Source organism: Odontesthes bonariensis, chromosome 10, assembly GCF_027942865.1.
Source record: "Odontesthes bonariensis isolate fOdoBon6 chromosome 10, fOdoBon6.hap1, whole genome shotgun sequence".
NCBI classification, from domain to species: Eukaryota; Metazoa; Chordata; class Actinopteri; order Atheriniformes; family Atherinopsidae; genus Odontesthes; species Odontesthes bonariensis.
The window spans coordinates 28,277,149-28,292,551 of record NC_134515.1 but is presented as its reverse complement, the minus strand read 5'-3'; the positions used below and the strand labels follow the sequence as shown (position 1 = coordinate 28,292,551).

The window sequence follows — 15,403 nt, the reverse complement described above, 5'->3', positions numbered from 1 at the left end:
CGGCGCGCGTTGTCCGCTTGTCAGCAAATCAAGATGAAGCACAGCGTTTGAGCAGCGTGAAGAGGAAAACAGCAAAGAATGAGAAAAACAGAACAGAGCGAGTATGATTGAGGGAAATGGATGAGTGCAGTGATAAGAGGAGCTGGCCGGGCCCTGACAGATACACACAGCAGATGGATGACTCTTATCTGGGAGATCACAGAGAGCGGGCTCACGCCTGGGCCCAGTTACAGAGAGCCATGATCACACCAGACAGATGAATAGGCCTAACCCCCAGCAAATCACACTGCACATACTGTAGACACACCAACACATCCACACATACTTGACTGAGTGAACAGATTGCAGCTCCTGTGTTACCTTTGTATCTCTGACATTGAAATTCACCTGGAGTCTGGTGTCTCAAGGATGTGTGCAAAGAGAGCAGGGAGCGAGGGTGTGAGCAGAGATAAGAGAATTCAATTTAAATTCAAGCAGCGGAGCGAGTGCATGTGTGTTTGTGCTTCTGCGTCTGCATGAACACACTGAGTACATGCGTGTTGGCATGCAAATTTGTCTGCCAAACACAGACGTGGGCTTTTTTCCAGCAAATGCAGATTCTTTTCGCTTATTCTTTGGGCACAAATACTGTCTGTTCTGGAGTTTGAGACGGAGCAGCACTCACACACAGTGAAAACAAATACCACTTCACCATTAACCGGCTATTACCAAAGCTTTTTGAGAGAGCGCTGACAGATTTACCTGGGAGGACACAAGAACTGTACTCTCACTCATCATCACTCTCCTCCCCCCCTAAAAAACATACAGCCCTAGTTATTTTGCAAGAGCGCTTCTTCAACAGCTGTCGAATCTCCCAGCTGCATATTATAGCAAGGGAGAGTGCCAGTCTTGTCTTGGAGGCAGATGGTGGCTGGCTGGCCCTGCGGACACGTGGCGTGTTGGACGACTGCAGACGTTGCTCCTTCTCTGGGAAGCTGCTGCTTCAAAATGTGCCTGGACAGTGTGCTCCGTAAAAGCCTGCAGTCACCTCACTTGCAATTCAGCGCGAGGTGAGCAGGCTGTGACTGGAATGTGTGCCACGTATGCGCCCTTCATGTCGAAAATGTTTTCCATAGTTGCTCTCCTTTGATAATCAGTGGTGTGTGAAGTTCGTGGATGTCACGCGGCACCTGTTCCCTTTTTTTTTTTTTAAACATTTTGATGTTTACATTCACCTGTAGGAGGATAATTACAGGATGTAGAGCTGGGTGAGAAGTGTTGTGGAATATAAAGCACAATGCTCACGGTTATTATTGTACCTTTATTTTCTCTTCTCTAAAATTTCCTCTCAGGGTCATTGTTGTGAACCCCAGCCTCTATTGGTAAAGCATTGGACATGCCTCTTAAGTTGCGGGCATGTTCAGACACTGTTCAATTCATCAATATACTGCAGGGGAGACCGTCTGTGGCTCAAATAATAGGTTATTTTTTCTCAAGGGGACATTGCTCTGCCCCTTGAGTTCTCATGATTGATGTTTCTGTTGAAAAACAAGATTTATCCGGAGCTTTTGGTTGGCCTACAGGGATAAATGTCCACCTCACATTTCACATTACCTATCCATTTGAGAAGAAGATCCTCTTGACAGAGCTTTTTGTGGACCGGAAAAACTAGCCAGTGTCCTTTTCTAATCCACACTGTCTGTCTCCATGATACAAAATCTATCCATCAAGCTGGAGACAACAGGCCTCTCCCTCCACCGTTTCCTTCTCCTCACATGCACGCGCACGAAGCAACAATACCTGCTCCCATGCTGAATGAAGGGCTGTGACTATCACTTTTACAAGGCAGAAGTGTGCGCATGCTGATGAAATAAGCATAGATGACGATGCAGTAAAAGATACAGATGACGTTAGTGGGTCCTCATGAAGCGGTGGGAGCAGGCCAGTTTTCTGGTGTCCATGGCCAGAGTTTATAGCACACGGAAACCTGAACTCGACACACACTCATGACTCACTTCCTTAGCTGGAAACAGAGGGATGTCTCCTGTGGGGTGGGAAACAAAGACTCCCTCCTGGTTACACTTTGACACACAACTGCCAGTATCTCTCATCTGGCTGACATCCAACTTTGAATACGGCTCACAAACTCACACTGTTAGTGTGAAAATGAGTCCAATTCAAGCTTTGTAGCTCAAAGAAAACTCTTATGGCCTCAGTATTGCACAATTTATGATTCTGCCACTTCCTCCTCATTTCCTACCCACATGTCTGTTCTGCAATACTGGAAAGTCTCCTGCAGTCATATCTTAAAAATCAAACAGCCATAAAATAATGATCGGGGCTGCTAACTTTCAGTCACTGCGAGGCTTGTGGGTTTTTTACGGCAGCACCCGCTTGTAATTGCTTAACTGTCGGTGAGACGTTGCGGAACAGCCATGAACTCCCAGACTGAGGCAAAACGGAGCAGGGAGTCAGTTAGGACATTTAGAAATTGTATTGGTCTGATCAAAGAAAGCATGTTAACATGTTAGTATGAGTAAAACCTCAGTGAATCAAGTTTCTCAAAACTGGAGCAACAAACTGGACTTGCAAATTGAATAATTCTTGCATGTATACGCACAACACGACTGAAATGGGCCTAGGTACAATGACATGCGCCATTGGTGTTAAGTGAATATTAATATACCTTTTCTCATTCACTCATTTTTCTTTCTTTTGTCAGATAGTTAAATGTGTCAGAAAGGGTGATTGAAAATCAGCCCATTTAGACCACAGTTAAAGCGTTGGTCAGTTAAAGCGTTGCCATTGTCGCTCTGCTCTAATAAAATCTTGATTTTATAACCTCAAGCATTTCACAAAATTGACATTCGGTTAACTTAAAAACAATGTCTTTGCAGTTATTTCGACCGTATTTATAAGTGCGCTCGTGTCCCAAAAAGAAAGTGAGACGTGGCAGAATGTCTCTCACACACTTAAGTGGCAAAATCCAGCTGTTTTTTAATCATATCCGTTTAGCTAAAGCTTGTCCTCAAAATGAAGACTGCAGACCCATGCCCTCTCTGGTATTTTAATTGAAGGTTGCAATACTTCAAATAAACTGAATCCATTTCTGTCGTAGCCTTATTTTTTATGAAGATGTGAAGACTTGCAGAATATAATTTCATGCTGTCACAGGTCTGCCATCTTCGCATCAGGAGCAAGACACACCAAGCAGCTTCTCCACCTAGTTTGTGCTAACTTCTCCTCATTCCTTGGTAGCTTCTCCTATCATTAGTTTCTCAAAAACATGCCAATGAAGTGTAAAGCCCCACCCAGCTAGTAGTAAGGACTGGTTCCTCCAACGTTCTATGAAGAACATTTGGGCTGTCTGACCTTGCCTTTCTGAGACTGCAGGCAGATTCAAAACAGAAATTCTCAGCTACAGTGTTGACGGGTGGTTTTGCTCATGTTGCATCACGATAACAAGGTTAAAAAACAAGATTTTCAGTGGAGGGTGACTTTAAAGATGAATTCAAAAAGCAAAAACTAGACATTTGTGACGGTTTGCCAGTGACGCCCCTCCTCTGTGAACTTTACACTCTCACACACCACATATCCTCTTGTGTTAATTTTCTTGCTGTCTTGCAGAGCTGTTCCTCAGAATACATTCGCCCTCTGCTTTTGTGTCTTCAGTGCACCATACTGCGTCACAGCTCTCCACAAAGCCAGTAACGATGAGAGGAGCTCAAAAAAGCTGTTTTAATTTCAAGCTCAAGGCTCTGTTAAAAGGATGGATGTCATTTACAGGCCCACCCCTCCTTTTGGCTGCTTTGTCACTGTTGTCATGAGAGCTGGAGCCAGCCAGAGAGGAATCCCTGGAATCTTTTTCGGCTGACCTGGCTCTCATGTGGAGCCGAATAGTAATGGTGACACAGTCCTAGTAGCAGACGCCGCTTCTGTGTCTTTAATAGTGAATCTAAGCCCCTGCCTCAGTATAAGAATAGTCTGTGACCTAAAGTGTCTGAAAAAAAAAAAAAGACAGAAGAAAAAAAGTAGGAGTATGCCCGTCACAGTTCAGCTGAATTATGCTGCTCAAGCTTTGTCAAAGGAAAATGTAGTTAACAGTTAATATTAGAGTGGAGCAGTGTGTTCCTCTCCCCAGCACTGACAGGGTTAATCATACCCATATGGTGTACCAAGAGGTTTGGTCCAATGCTGCTGTGGGCCAACAGGAGAGGGAAGGCTGGGTGGGGGCAGAACAGAAGGGAGAGGACAGCAGGGCAGATCACTCTCCCAACACCTGCACCTGGTCACTTGGTTCTCTTTCAGTTATCAACAAAGTCCATTTAACGGATCAACATCACGATCACATCACGGTGATGGTTGCTGTCGTCTGGGCTTAAACTTTTGGACAGTGGAACAAGGGATCTGTTGTCATTTTTTTTGGGTCATTTTTCTTTGTAATGTTGCGCAGAGGAATGCCTTCTGTTAAAAGCGTTTGAAAAGGCATCAGTTTTTTTTTCCTCCAAATTTATTTTTATTTCTTCCCTCAAAAGGAATTTAGAAACCCATTGGATTGTTTCATGCCTGCGCAGATCAGCTCAGAGAGATTTTTTTCCAGTCCGGCTCCGGGGCGCATAACGCGGGGAATGCAGCGGTAACATCCCGCAAGTTTTTAAGGGTCTGAGTGGCTTAGTGGCTGTGGAGAAAGACAGAAATCAAAGGTAGGGCTTTTAACTTATCTCTGGTTTAACTTTTAACTCACGTTTGGTTACTCTGTAGCGCAGTCTGTGTGGTGGATGACTCGTGTGTGCACATTTGTTCGGTTCCTATTTCGGGATGTTGAGTTCACAGGTAAGTGCGTACTCCTCCGCTTACAAAAAGCCAAAAGAAATCCTGTAATTATTTAAAGGGAGACCATATATTACAACAGCAGAACTTTAATTTGTCCTGTAGCTCCCACCCAGCACGGAAAACCAGCAGTACTGCTGTACAAATACCACGAAGTCAGTCCATATTAGAACCATGAGTCTCAACACAATTTTAGTACCTGATTTAGATTTTTAGACATTTGAAGTTTTTTTCAGTAGGAATGCTTAGACTTTGACTGTTTTGTTTAACCTATATGTAGATATCATTGGTCTGAATTGCAGTCTTCGTTTATTCTATTTTTTTATGCGTATTTGAATAGAAACTGAAAACATGTGGTATTCATATTCTCAAATGGCCAGATTTTTTATGATGATTAACTGTTAGTTTAATGGCCTTTTCCTTTTCAGCTGGAAAAAGTGTGCCTATGTTGTCTTATACCCGCGAGTATGTATTATCTACACTTATTATACAATGTCTGATCGGGGGAATAGGAATCTACATCCCCCTGCAGAGTTGGCAACTGTGTGATAAAACCAGGAAGGCTGATAAAGGTGTTGCCAGTGTGTCCTCTGTTTCTAATTTTCCAAAGATTTCCCCATGCCAGTCTTTTCAGTTTCGTCAGTATGTTCAGATTTTTCATGGAAACATGTTTTTTGTATTAAGTGTCACACCCCAATTCTAGTCAAATCACACTCCTTTTTCACCATGAATAACTCTGTAACCCTAAAAGCCCCTCATTTCCAGGCGTGCGCCATGTGCAGTGCAGGCCATGGCTACATAGCTGTCATGAGGAGAAAAGAAAAGCCCACGGGATAGCTTATAGCCCCAGCAAAGCACACCTTTAGGGAGACAATTTAATGGATGTTATGGACTCAGCTTTTAGTATTCATAATTTATATGGGATCCTCTCCGGCAAAGTGCAGATGCATAATGAATGCTCGAGTTAAGGTCTCACAGTTAGGCCTGCGTTTCAACACCCCTAAACTGTCAGGAATTGTTTCAGCTAGGGCTACCTGTTTCTTTGAACTGTCATGTATCTCACTCGTCAGCTTCTGAGAGTGCGTCGACGTGCTTTGTTGAAAGAGTGAGGGAGAGCCAGAGGGAATCATTGATTGGCATCCTCATTGTCTTTTTTACCCGGGGTCCTATGAGAAACGTGGGTAAAATATATGCATAAGTAAGTGAAACATGTTTATGAAACTGTCTGGGTTGAAGGCTGGAGGATATTCATCTTCATTTTCAGACTGTTTTCTGAAAGACGGTGCTTGCACCATTATACAGTCTTAACACATACCTCGCTACATTTGCACTCTAAATAAATAATAAGGCTGTCATATTTTCCAAAGCAGGTGTGAAGATTTGGACCTTGTTCTCTCCTGCCTAACTATACGTCTTGTCTAGGAAGGCTGCAGGCCAAACGTCTGATCAGAGAGATCAGAGAGAGTCTCTTGCCTGTCCTTCCTTCTTTTTCTGTCTCGTATTTCTCATGGGGCACTCTATAATAATGTTCATTCCCCTTTCTTCTTTTGTCTAGATTTAGATCTCTGTGGGCTACCTGCATGACTGTTACCATGACAGCATCTGGAGCCCAACTCCTTCTGTTGGCCTTATGTGTTTACAGAGGCTCGGGCCTGCAGCAGTCTTCTCCACGGGTTCGTCTCTCCTTCAAAGGTGAGTTCACACATGTGAAGTAAAACTCCTCAAGCAGTACGTCGTTTGATTTGTTATTAGTTGTTGTTGTTCATTTATTTGTTTGGTTTGTCCAGCTACTGCAAGTCTCTGGCAGACACACAAACTCATGAACCCACCCACGTCTTCGAACACGCCGGTGGTTGTGTTTCCTTTTCATACATATGTAAAGAACGCATTTCCTGCCACATGTCAAACAGTGCAACACTGGAAACAAAAGGTGGATGTTACGTGTGGCTGGTTACTGGTAGTGCCCTTCAACAAAGTTTCTCCCCACACCCTTAAACCCACACGCACTATAGTCTGACCTGTCAGTTCTTCTTTGTTTTGATGTCTGACACTTTGACACAGGAAGGAAACACCTGAAATGTGATCACAGGAGCAGAATGATGTTTTAGAAAGGCAATGATCCACGATGGGGTGGATAGGGCCTTCTCAAAGCCTTCTTCGGTAGGTATTTGGGATTTTCCCATTTTGTCGGCTCCACGTCCTCATTATCTATAGTGGCAGACATTTTCGCCACAAATATGAGGGTGACACCTTTGATGAAAACAAAGCAGGAAGATTACAGTTATCTCTGCATAGTATCACAGTGTCCCTCCAACTTTTTGGATTGGAACGCTCGCAAGAACCCACATGTCACACCTTACCTAAGTACATGGACATGAAAATTAGAGGTGTGGATCAGATTTATAACATTCTTGAGCGCTTTCATGTGCAGCTGAGGCAAGCCGCTTTGGTTGCAGGTCAGGTCCAGGCAGCGTTTGGTGTCCTATCTTGTTAAAAGTGCAGCGATTCGATGATAAACCTTTATGATTTTGTACGTGTAAAAAAAAAAAAAAAAAAAACACATCTGAAGCAGATTAGAGCTACTAGTGAGATTTTTTTGGTTGATATGAACTGGCAGGCTACGTGAAGCGCTGTTTTGAATTCTTGATTTTGTAAGACTGACAACAGCTGTCTACATGCTGTTGACGGCTGCCGTATATGCAGGCACTTCCATTTGAGTCTTGAGAGAGTAATTGCAGTGCATTTTTATATGACCTTTAACACTAATCCCCTCTCAGTAAATAGCTTACCAGTGTGTGTTTGCAGCACGGTGAACAAAGTGGTCGTCTGACCAATTACACGAGTTTGGTCTTGAACATGTTCCACTCAGATAGAGGCTATCACATCTGCAGAGAGCGCCCTAAAACAAATTCATACACAGTAGCTTTTTCGGAGCAGCGCAGAGGTCACACGCACAAAACTCAATCACCCTTCCCCCCTTTAGTCCCAAACAAAAAGGAGAGAAGTTGGATTTACTCCCCAACTGTTTTCTGCCACTCCAAGGATTTATTGTTCATTGTTTGTGACAGCGACTCTCTTTGTTCCCCGAGGCGCCTGTGGAGGAGGTTTTGGGGCGGCTGGGGGACACGTGACTCTTCTGAACGAATGAGCGAGGCTAAGTGACACTCTGGGGGTACATGAAGCCTGCAGAGGACAGAGATCTTATATTGTTTCCTGGGAAGTTGTGTCTTATCACGCACAGTTCAAAGGGATTGACTGAGGCTCATTTATTAGAATTAGTCAGCATTGCTAGAGAGCAAAATGTGCAGTGTAACTGAAGCCACGTTTTAGAATCTCATGCCCCCGCTGGGCTGTCACCAGTTTGTTGTACTTGAGATAGGTCTGATACTAAGTGGCAGTAGTCATAACAATATGTTGTCAAGTTGTAACACGAGACCTTGTAGTGACCCCGCTGAAGCTTCATACTGGAATTGTATGTCCTTCCCAGTGTTTCCCTATCAATGTCAGAATGTTGTCAGAGGATAAGTGTTTGCTGAATGTTTACCAGATGATGGCAGTACATTGTTTGCTATTTTTGGAGAATGGAGACATGTATAGGGGTGTGGCGTTTCTACATTTAGCCTCTTCAGTGAATCACCTATTGCCCAGTGGTCCTTGGCCGGAGGCTTGTTATCCTGTGTTTACCTCCTGGGAACAGAACCGGACCTGGTCCCATCTCTGAGACTCCATCCCGTGTTGTCTGGAGATCCAACTGCGTAGCTTATTTCAGTGGCACCTTGACTGCATCCTGTTAACGCAGGCCTCAAAAGGAAGATAGCAGGCACTTTGATGTAAATAAAGATTGTGCTTCCTCTTGAATCCCCGTAAGCCCACTTCTGAGCATCTCGGTGAACATTTGTCATTATTTAAGCCGGCTGTCTTTAACATGCCTCCGCCGTGTCCTAGTGTGCACATATGGTGGTCAATATTTTGTACATGCCACCTATGTGTGTGTCTTTTTATGTGTGGTGCAATAAATAGTTAAATTGTTGAAGTTCTGCATGAGGCCATTTGTCTTGCAGCAGATGAAAACGGTTCAATCAAAGCTTTCAGGGAAAGAAGAAAAAAAAGAACGGAGAAACATTTTCCACTGTAGCATGCCTTAACAGGTTACGCTCTGCTGAACACAAACCTGATCTTAAAAATTAGCCGCGAGTTCCACTGACCGTGTTTCCTAAGGGACCTGCTTTTTCGTCCAACTCCACGGGGCATGCAGTGCCTTCGACTCAATCACACAGTCAGGACACATAAAATATTGAGTTCTTAAAAGCGAATATGTTTCTTAAAATGCTCTACGTTGAGTTATATTTAATCAGTGACACACATTTTCCAAAAAGGGAGTGAGAAATGTGTTGTTTCAGGGACCACGAGTTCACCCAAGTCTCTAATGAAACATGTTAAAGGCATAAAGGCGAAGAATGTGTGTAGTTGTGAAAGTTGACCTTTGCTCGCCTTTATGCTTGACAAAACTGTAACATTTCCACACAGAACTCATGGACACGAGAGCGGCGCGACCCTTCAGCTTCTCCTTCAACACCAGCGACTATCGGATCCTCCTGATGGATCAGGATCAGGGCCGTCTGTACTTGGGCAGCCGGGAGTACCTGGTGGCTCTGGACATGCACAATGTCAACAAGGAGCCGCTCATAGTGCGTACAAATTCCAGCAGCTTGCTTCTTAAATCCAGTCTGCTATTTAGAATGTGGTGTTAAATCTCTAAGGGCAGTGATCTTTAACCATTGGCTGTTTTGGGCTGTTTGTGCTCTATGCAACACAGATCCACTGGCCAGCTTCTGCCAAGAGAAAGGGAGAATGTCAGATGACAGGAAAGGGTAGACAGGTGAGATCATGTACTTGCATCCTTTCAAAAATCAGCTTTCAAGATGGGACAGCCATCTTTGAATTCCATTCAACCTAACTCTCCTTTGTCCAGGGTGAATGTGCCAACTTTGTGCGTTTGATTGAGCCGTGGAACCGCACCCACCTCTACACCTGTGGAACTGGGGCGTACCAACCCATCTGCACATTCATCAACCGAGGCTGGAGAGCAGAGGTGAACAAGACATTTACAGTTCCCTGAGTGGGACTTACAGCAAAACTTCCCCAGCAGTATAGACCTGGAATGCTTTGCCCTGCTAAATATTTCAGGAGCACAAACTGGGACACTGATTTGTTTATGATTTTTCATACGCTCCCTTGTTAGATCTTGGCAGGCTATTTTTATGCATTCTGCTTGTCTAATCTGCCCGTGCAGGACTACCTGTTTAGGCTGGTCCCTGGGTATGTGGATTCAGGGAAAGGAAAAAGTTCCTATGATCCCAAACAGGAGAGCGTTGCAGTTCTGATCAGTAAGACATTCTTCATTTATAACTCCTCTTTAATTCCTTACGCTACAAAGAGTAACAATTTCAACTTCCGAATCTCTTTTTCCTCACATTTGCAGATGGTAACCTATATGCAGGTGTACATATTGACTTCATGAGCACAGATGCTGCTCTGTTTAGGACCATGGGAGGAAGAACAGCAATAAGGACAGAGCAGTATGACTCCAGGTGGCTCAATGGTGAGTAAGTGTGGGTGTGAGGAAGGTAAAAGACTGATGATTATGGGTTATGGTTCCTCTCATTTTATTTGACAACCACTTGTCTCAATCCTCTCTCTGCTTATTTGTTTTTATCCTCCAGAGCCTGTGTTTATTCAGATCCAACAGATCCCTGACAGTGCAGAAAAGAATGATGACAAACTTTACTTCTTTTTCCGTGAGAAAAGTCTAGACTCCAGCGGTGGGGCGAGCCCCACTGTTCTAGCCAGGGTGGGAAGAGTGTGTCTGGTGAGTCCAACAGTGCTGAGTATAAAAGCGCGTGCGCTGAAGAGTGAAACACATGTGATGACTAAACCACTAAACTGTTTTTCTTGTAGAATGACGAAGGCGGGCAGAAGTCCCTGGTGAACCGATGGACGACGTTCCTGAAGGCTCGTCTTATCTGTTCCGTGATAGGAGACGATGGCGTCGAGACACGATTTGATGAACTACGTAAAGTCATAAGAAATTTAAGCTGATTTCATTTTCAGTGCAAATGCTTTGTCGACGGTAATATTGAGTTGCATATTCTGCCTTTTCCAGGGGATGTGTTTATCCAGCCAACGCAGGATGAAAGGAACCCGATGGTGTATGCTCTGTTCACCACGGCGGGGTGAGTCACTTTCTTGGAAGCTTTGTTGATAAATGCATACCTCACCCGACTATAGTTGCTCTGGTATTTTTATGGCCAATTCATACTTTCATATTGTGAGCTGGGTGCAAGCTGTTACCTACCTCTACCTCTCACTTTATATGTTTTTGCTCAAGCTCTGTGTTTAAGGGCTCAGCTGTCTGCGTGTACTCAATGGCTGATATCCGCAACGTCTTCAATGGACCATTTGCCCACAAACATGGCCATAACTACCAATGGACAGAGTACACCGGCAAGATTCCCTACCCACGGCCTGGAACAGTAGGTTTCAGTCATGTGATCTCCTATGTAATGGTATCATATCATCTCCATATACTGATATCGCATACCTTTTTTTTTTTGCCTCACCACCAAGTGTCCCGGAGGAACTTTTACTCCTGGTATCCGCTCCTCCAAGAACTTCTCAGATGAAGCCGTGAATTTCATCAGAGCTCATCCACTTATGATTCATCCAGTTTATCCTATCCACCGTCGCCCCCTGGTGGTGAGAACGGGCGTGGACTACCGCTTCACTGCCCTGGTGGTGGATCAGGTGGACGCCGTGGACGGGCGCTATGAGGTGCTCTTTCTAGGCACAGGTGAGAAAGCCACTGGTCTGATGGAGAAAGGTGGGTTTTTTTTAGATCACGAACGTGTTGGCCTTCAACATTTTTCATCTCACTTTTAGACCGAGGCACTGTGCAGAAAGTTATTGTTTTGCCCAAGGACCCAACGAGCATGGAGGAGCTGACACTCGAGGAAGTGGAAGTTTTCCGGGTATGTTTGAAGATGTGCCAAAAAAAAAGCGAGCGCACGGCGATCTAAAAGCTAAAAGCTCAACCATTGCTGTTTATTGATTTACAGACACGAGCTCCAGTCAAAACAATGAAGATATCTTCCAAAAGAGTAAGCATGTTTTCCTTAAAGACAGAAATGACTGAGGAATGTACATTTCACTGCATGCACCGAAGCAAGTTCGCAACCTCCCTGAGTGGAGTGTGTTTTGTTTGTGTCGCCACAGCAACAGCTGTACGTGTCATCGGACGCGGGGCTGACGCAGGTGTCGCTGCACCGCTGTGGGGTGTATGGCAGGGCCTGCTCCGACTGCTGTCTGGCACGCGACCCCTACTGTGCTTGGGACGGAGAGAGCTGCTCTGCCTTCACCCCGTCGACCAAAAGGTGAGAGGCGCCTCATATCCTCACTGTGCAGTGCTTCTAAACTATACATTCATGGCGGTCAGTTCAGCTAAAATTTGAACTCTTGAATCTTGTTTCAGGAGGAGCAGAAGACAGGACGTTAAACACGGGGATCCACTGAGGCAGTGCAGAGGCTTTAACGCCAAAGGTGTGGGGGCCTTTTCTGTTTGTTTGTTTGCTTGCTTGATATCAAGCACACTTGAAATTGCTTGTTGGTTTTTAGCAGTTTTCACAATTTCCTCTCTGTCGTTATGCGCAGTAGAGAAACGCCTGAGAGAGACGGTGCAGTTTGGGGTGGAGGGCAGCAGCACCTTCTTGGAGTGTCAGCCTCGCTCCCCTCAGGCCACCGTAAAGTGGCTCTTCCAAAGGGAAGGAAGGCGGAAAGTGGTAAGGAAAAGCAGTCAAATTCTTTCAAGATGACTTTTTTGGAACTATTCTTGTGTATTTTCTTGCCAAGAGTAAAAACAAGACTTGCAGTCACCAAGGTTACGAACAGCAACCTCACACCTCCAATCACTCCCTGCTGCCAGATGAGAGAGAGTCTGGCACATAACCCTTTCAGGAAGAGAATTATTTTTATGATTTCATCAAAGTCATGTAACTTATTACATTTGATTCCTTTTCTGATTGATGTTTTAGACGATGCTGACGAGTCCTCCTGCAGGCCGTAGACCTGTGTAATGTGTAAAATGTTTGTTGATGACAAAAGGACATTTAACTCTTTCATATATGATCTCATCTTGCATCACACATCACAAAAGGTGCAACAAAAAGCTGGAAACGTGAGCGTTACTAAAAAGAAACAGCTAGAGGGACATGTTGCAACTAATCAGGTTAATTGGCAGCAGGTCAGTAACATGATTGGGTATAAAAAAAGCCCCTGAGAGAGGCAGAGTCTACCCAAAATAATGAGTTTCAGCTATTTGCAAGCAACTGTGTCAGCAAATTGTGGAGCAGTTTCAGAAGAATATTCCTCAGTGTAAAAATGCAAAGACTTTGAATATTCCATCATCTAAAATACATGATACCATCAAAGAATTCCGACAATCTGGAGACATTTTTGTACGCAAGCGACACAGCTAAAGATCAATATTGCAAATCACTGTCTGTAGACGTAGTTACCTGTGCTATCCACAAATCCAGGTTAAAGCTATGTCATATAAATAAGAATCCACGTGTGAACATGATCCAGGAACGTCCCGTCCTGTCTGAGCCAAAGTCATTTAAAATGGATAACTTTTGTGGTCGGAAGAATTTGAAAATTTGAAATTCTTTTCTGAAATCATGTAGGCCAAATTTTTTTGATTTAAAAAGAAGAGGGACCATCTAGGTGGTTATCAGCGCTCAGTTGAAAAGCCTGCATCTCTGATGGTATGGGGGTGTACCAGTGCCTTTGGAACTTGCAGTTTGCATATCTGGAAAGGCACCGTCAATGCTGAAAGGCATACACAGGTTTGAGAGCAACCGATGCTCCCATCCAGATGAGGTCTTTTTCAGGGAAGGCCTTGCATATTAATGCGAGACAATCCTAAATCACATACTGCGTCTACTACAACAGTACGGCTTCGCAGTAGAAGAGTGCTGTACTGTACTGTACAATCCACACGTGTCACCAAATAAAACGTATTTTTAATAAATAAAATATTACTACTTATGATATGGGCAGAAATTTAAATCTGCCGTTTCATCTCTTAAATTTGAGCTGTTGTTTTAATTCTTTGACTTGCAGCTGAACCGTGCTGGAGGAGTTCTCAAGACCAACCACGGCATCCTTCTGAAGTCACTCAACCAATCAGACGCAGGCCTCTACCACTGCCTCGCCACTGAAAACAACTTTAAGCACACAGTGGCCCGCGTGGCGCTGCGCATCCTTGATCGAGACATTGTTTTAGCGCTCACCGCTCAAGATGAGGATGAGGAGCCTAAAACTCGCCAAGCAGGGCATTACCCACAGTCGTCCCTTGGCTCCACACCCTTCCCACCTGAGATCAGACTAATTAACCAGTACTGCCAGTCCTATTGGGAACAAATCAACCCCCAACAGCAGCAGCAGCGCAAGCGCACCAGCCGCAGGCACACAGAAAGCCAGGACCAAGGCCTCAGTTAGAGCAGCAGGCGCTATCCAACACTGACCTGTCTGGACTCTATGCTGGACTCTAGTTTGACACATGGTTGGCTGTCAATTCCATTCGTTATGCAGGTGATGCTGTCATTCTGATGTTAAAGTATTGGTGGTTTTGCAAGTGTCAGCCCGGTAAATCCATACTGATTATAGTTTTTGCCCTACTGATGACCACATTTGACCACATTCTACATAATACCATACATTTCTCGTTATCAAAACGCAGCTTTGTTACCATGTAATGTTACTGGGGTAAAGAAAAGAAAAGACTGAGACTTTTGTGTTCTTTGGGAAAAGGCTGACATAAATCACATGTATTATCTGGTTTATGGGCTACAACATGTAAAAACACATGCTTTCTTTTGTCTGTCTTGAAGCAGAAATGTAATATATTGATTGTGAATATAATATATATGGTCATGATATGTTCTCTGGATTACCCTCATTGTAAGAAGTTAATTAAGATATAAATGCATATTTTGCATGCCTTTGTTGTTTGTTGCAAGTTGTACATTTTACTGTTGCTCTGTTTCCAGACTTGGCGTGTTATGGCGTTTGTATGGTGTAATGTATTCTGTTAAGCTAATTCCAGTGGATGTTGCCGTACATTGAGTCCTTTTACTGTCCTGTGCTTTGGTGACCTACATTATGTGAGTACTGAGGATATGTGTAGCGTACAGTGTTCTTCCAGTTATGCACTTTGTCGGTGGTGGTGGTGGTATTTGAGGAAATTGGGGATCTTTTTGCACAGGTGTATGAGAAAATCTTTTTTTTTTATGTACAGTATACTATAAAAATGGGAATGAATCTGGCTCAGATGTAGAATTGCTTGTTGGTGTTTTGTCATGTGCTGTATTTATAGATTTTTAAAAGGACTCTGTCTACAAAAGTGCAAGAAACGAGATATTTTCCTGTCACCATCACAGTTACAGTATGTGTTGTTATGCAGATAAGTCCTACACTGGAAATGTTAGAACAAATATATAATCATTTCAGAATTCTCTTAAATATGTAATTTCCAGTC

General features: G+C 43.9%; 1 protein-coding gene across 2 annotated transcripts; it reads left to right on the top strand.

Annotated features, from left to right (window-relative positions):
- The first annotated feature begins 4,097 nt into the window (after window positions 1-4,097).
- Window positions 4,098-15,402, top strand: sema3ga (sema domain, immunoglobulin domain (Ig), short basic domain, secreted, (semaphorin) 3Ga). 2 transcript variants are annotated; one of them, XM_075475104.1, is made up of 18 exons: window positions 4,098-4,682; window positions 6,365-6,501; window positions 9,337-9,497; window positions 9,626-9,688; window positions 9,782-9,901; window positions 10,103-10,196; window positions 10,292-10,411; window positions 10,533-10,678; window positions 10,768-10,882; window positions 10,973-11,042; window positions 11,198-11,342; window positions 11,437-11,659; window positions 11,749-11,837; window positions 11,925-11,966; window positions 12,082-12,239; window positions 12,338-12,405; window positions 12,520-12,644; window positions 13,987-15,402. In XM_075475104.1, the coding sequence occupies exons 2-18, from the start codon at window positions 6,390-6,392 to the stop codon at window positions 14,362-14,364; spliced, it is 2,229 nt and encodes a 742-aa protein (XP_075331219.1). In that variant the 5' UTR covers window positions 4,098-4,682; window positions 6,365-6,389; the 3' UTR covers window positions 14,365-15,402. The 2 variants fall into 2 exon arrangements, with proteins under 2 accessions (XP_075331219.1, XP_075331218.1); XM_075475103.1 differs by having other exon boundaries at window positions 4,100-4,682; window positions 12,517-12,644.
- Window position 15,403: the final 1 nt, after the last annotated feature.

Coding starts and splice junctions, on each gene's coding strand:
- sema3ga (XM_075475103.1), top strand. CDS start 6,390: ATGACTGTTACCATGACAGCATCTGGAGCCCAACTCCTTCTGTTGGCC. Junction 10,679..10,767: donor GGGTGGGAAGAGTGTGTCTG/GTGAGTCCAACA, acceptor TTTTTCTTGTAG/AATGACGAAGGCGGGCAGAA. Junction 11,343..11,436: donor CCTACCCACGGCCTGGAACA/GTAGGTTTCAGT, acceptor CTCACCACCAAG/TGTCCCGGAGGAACTTTTAC.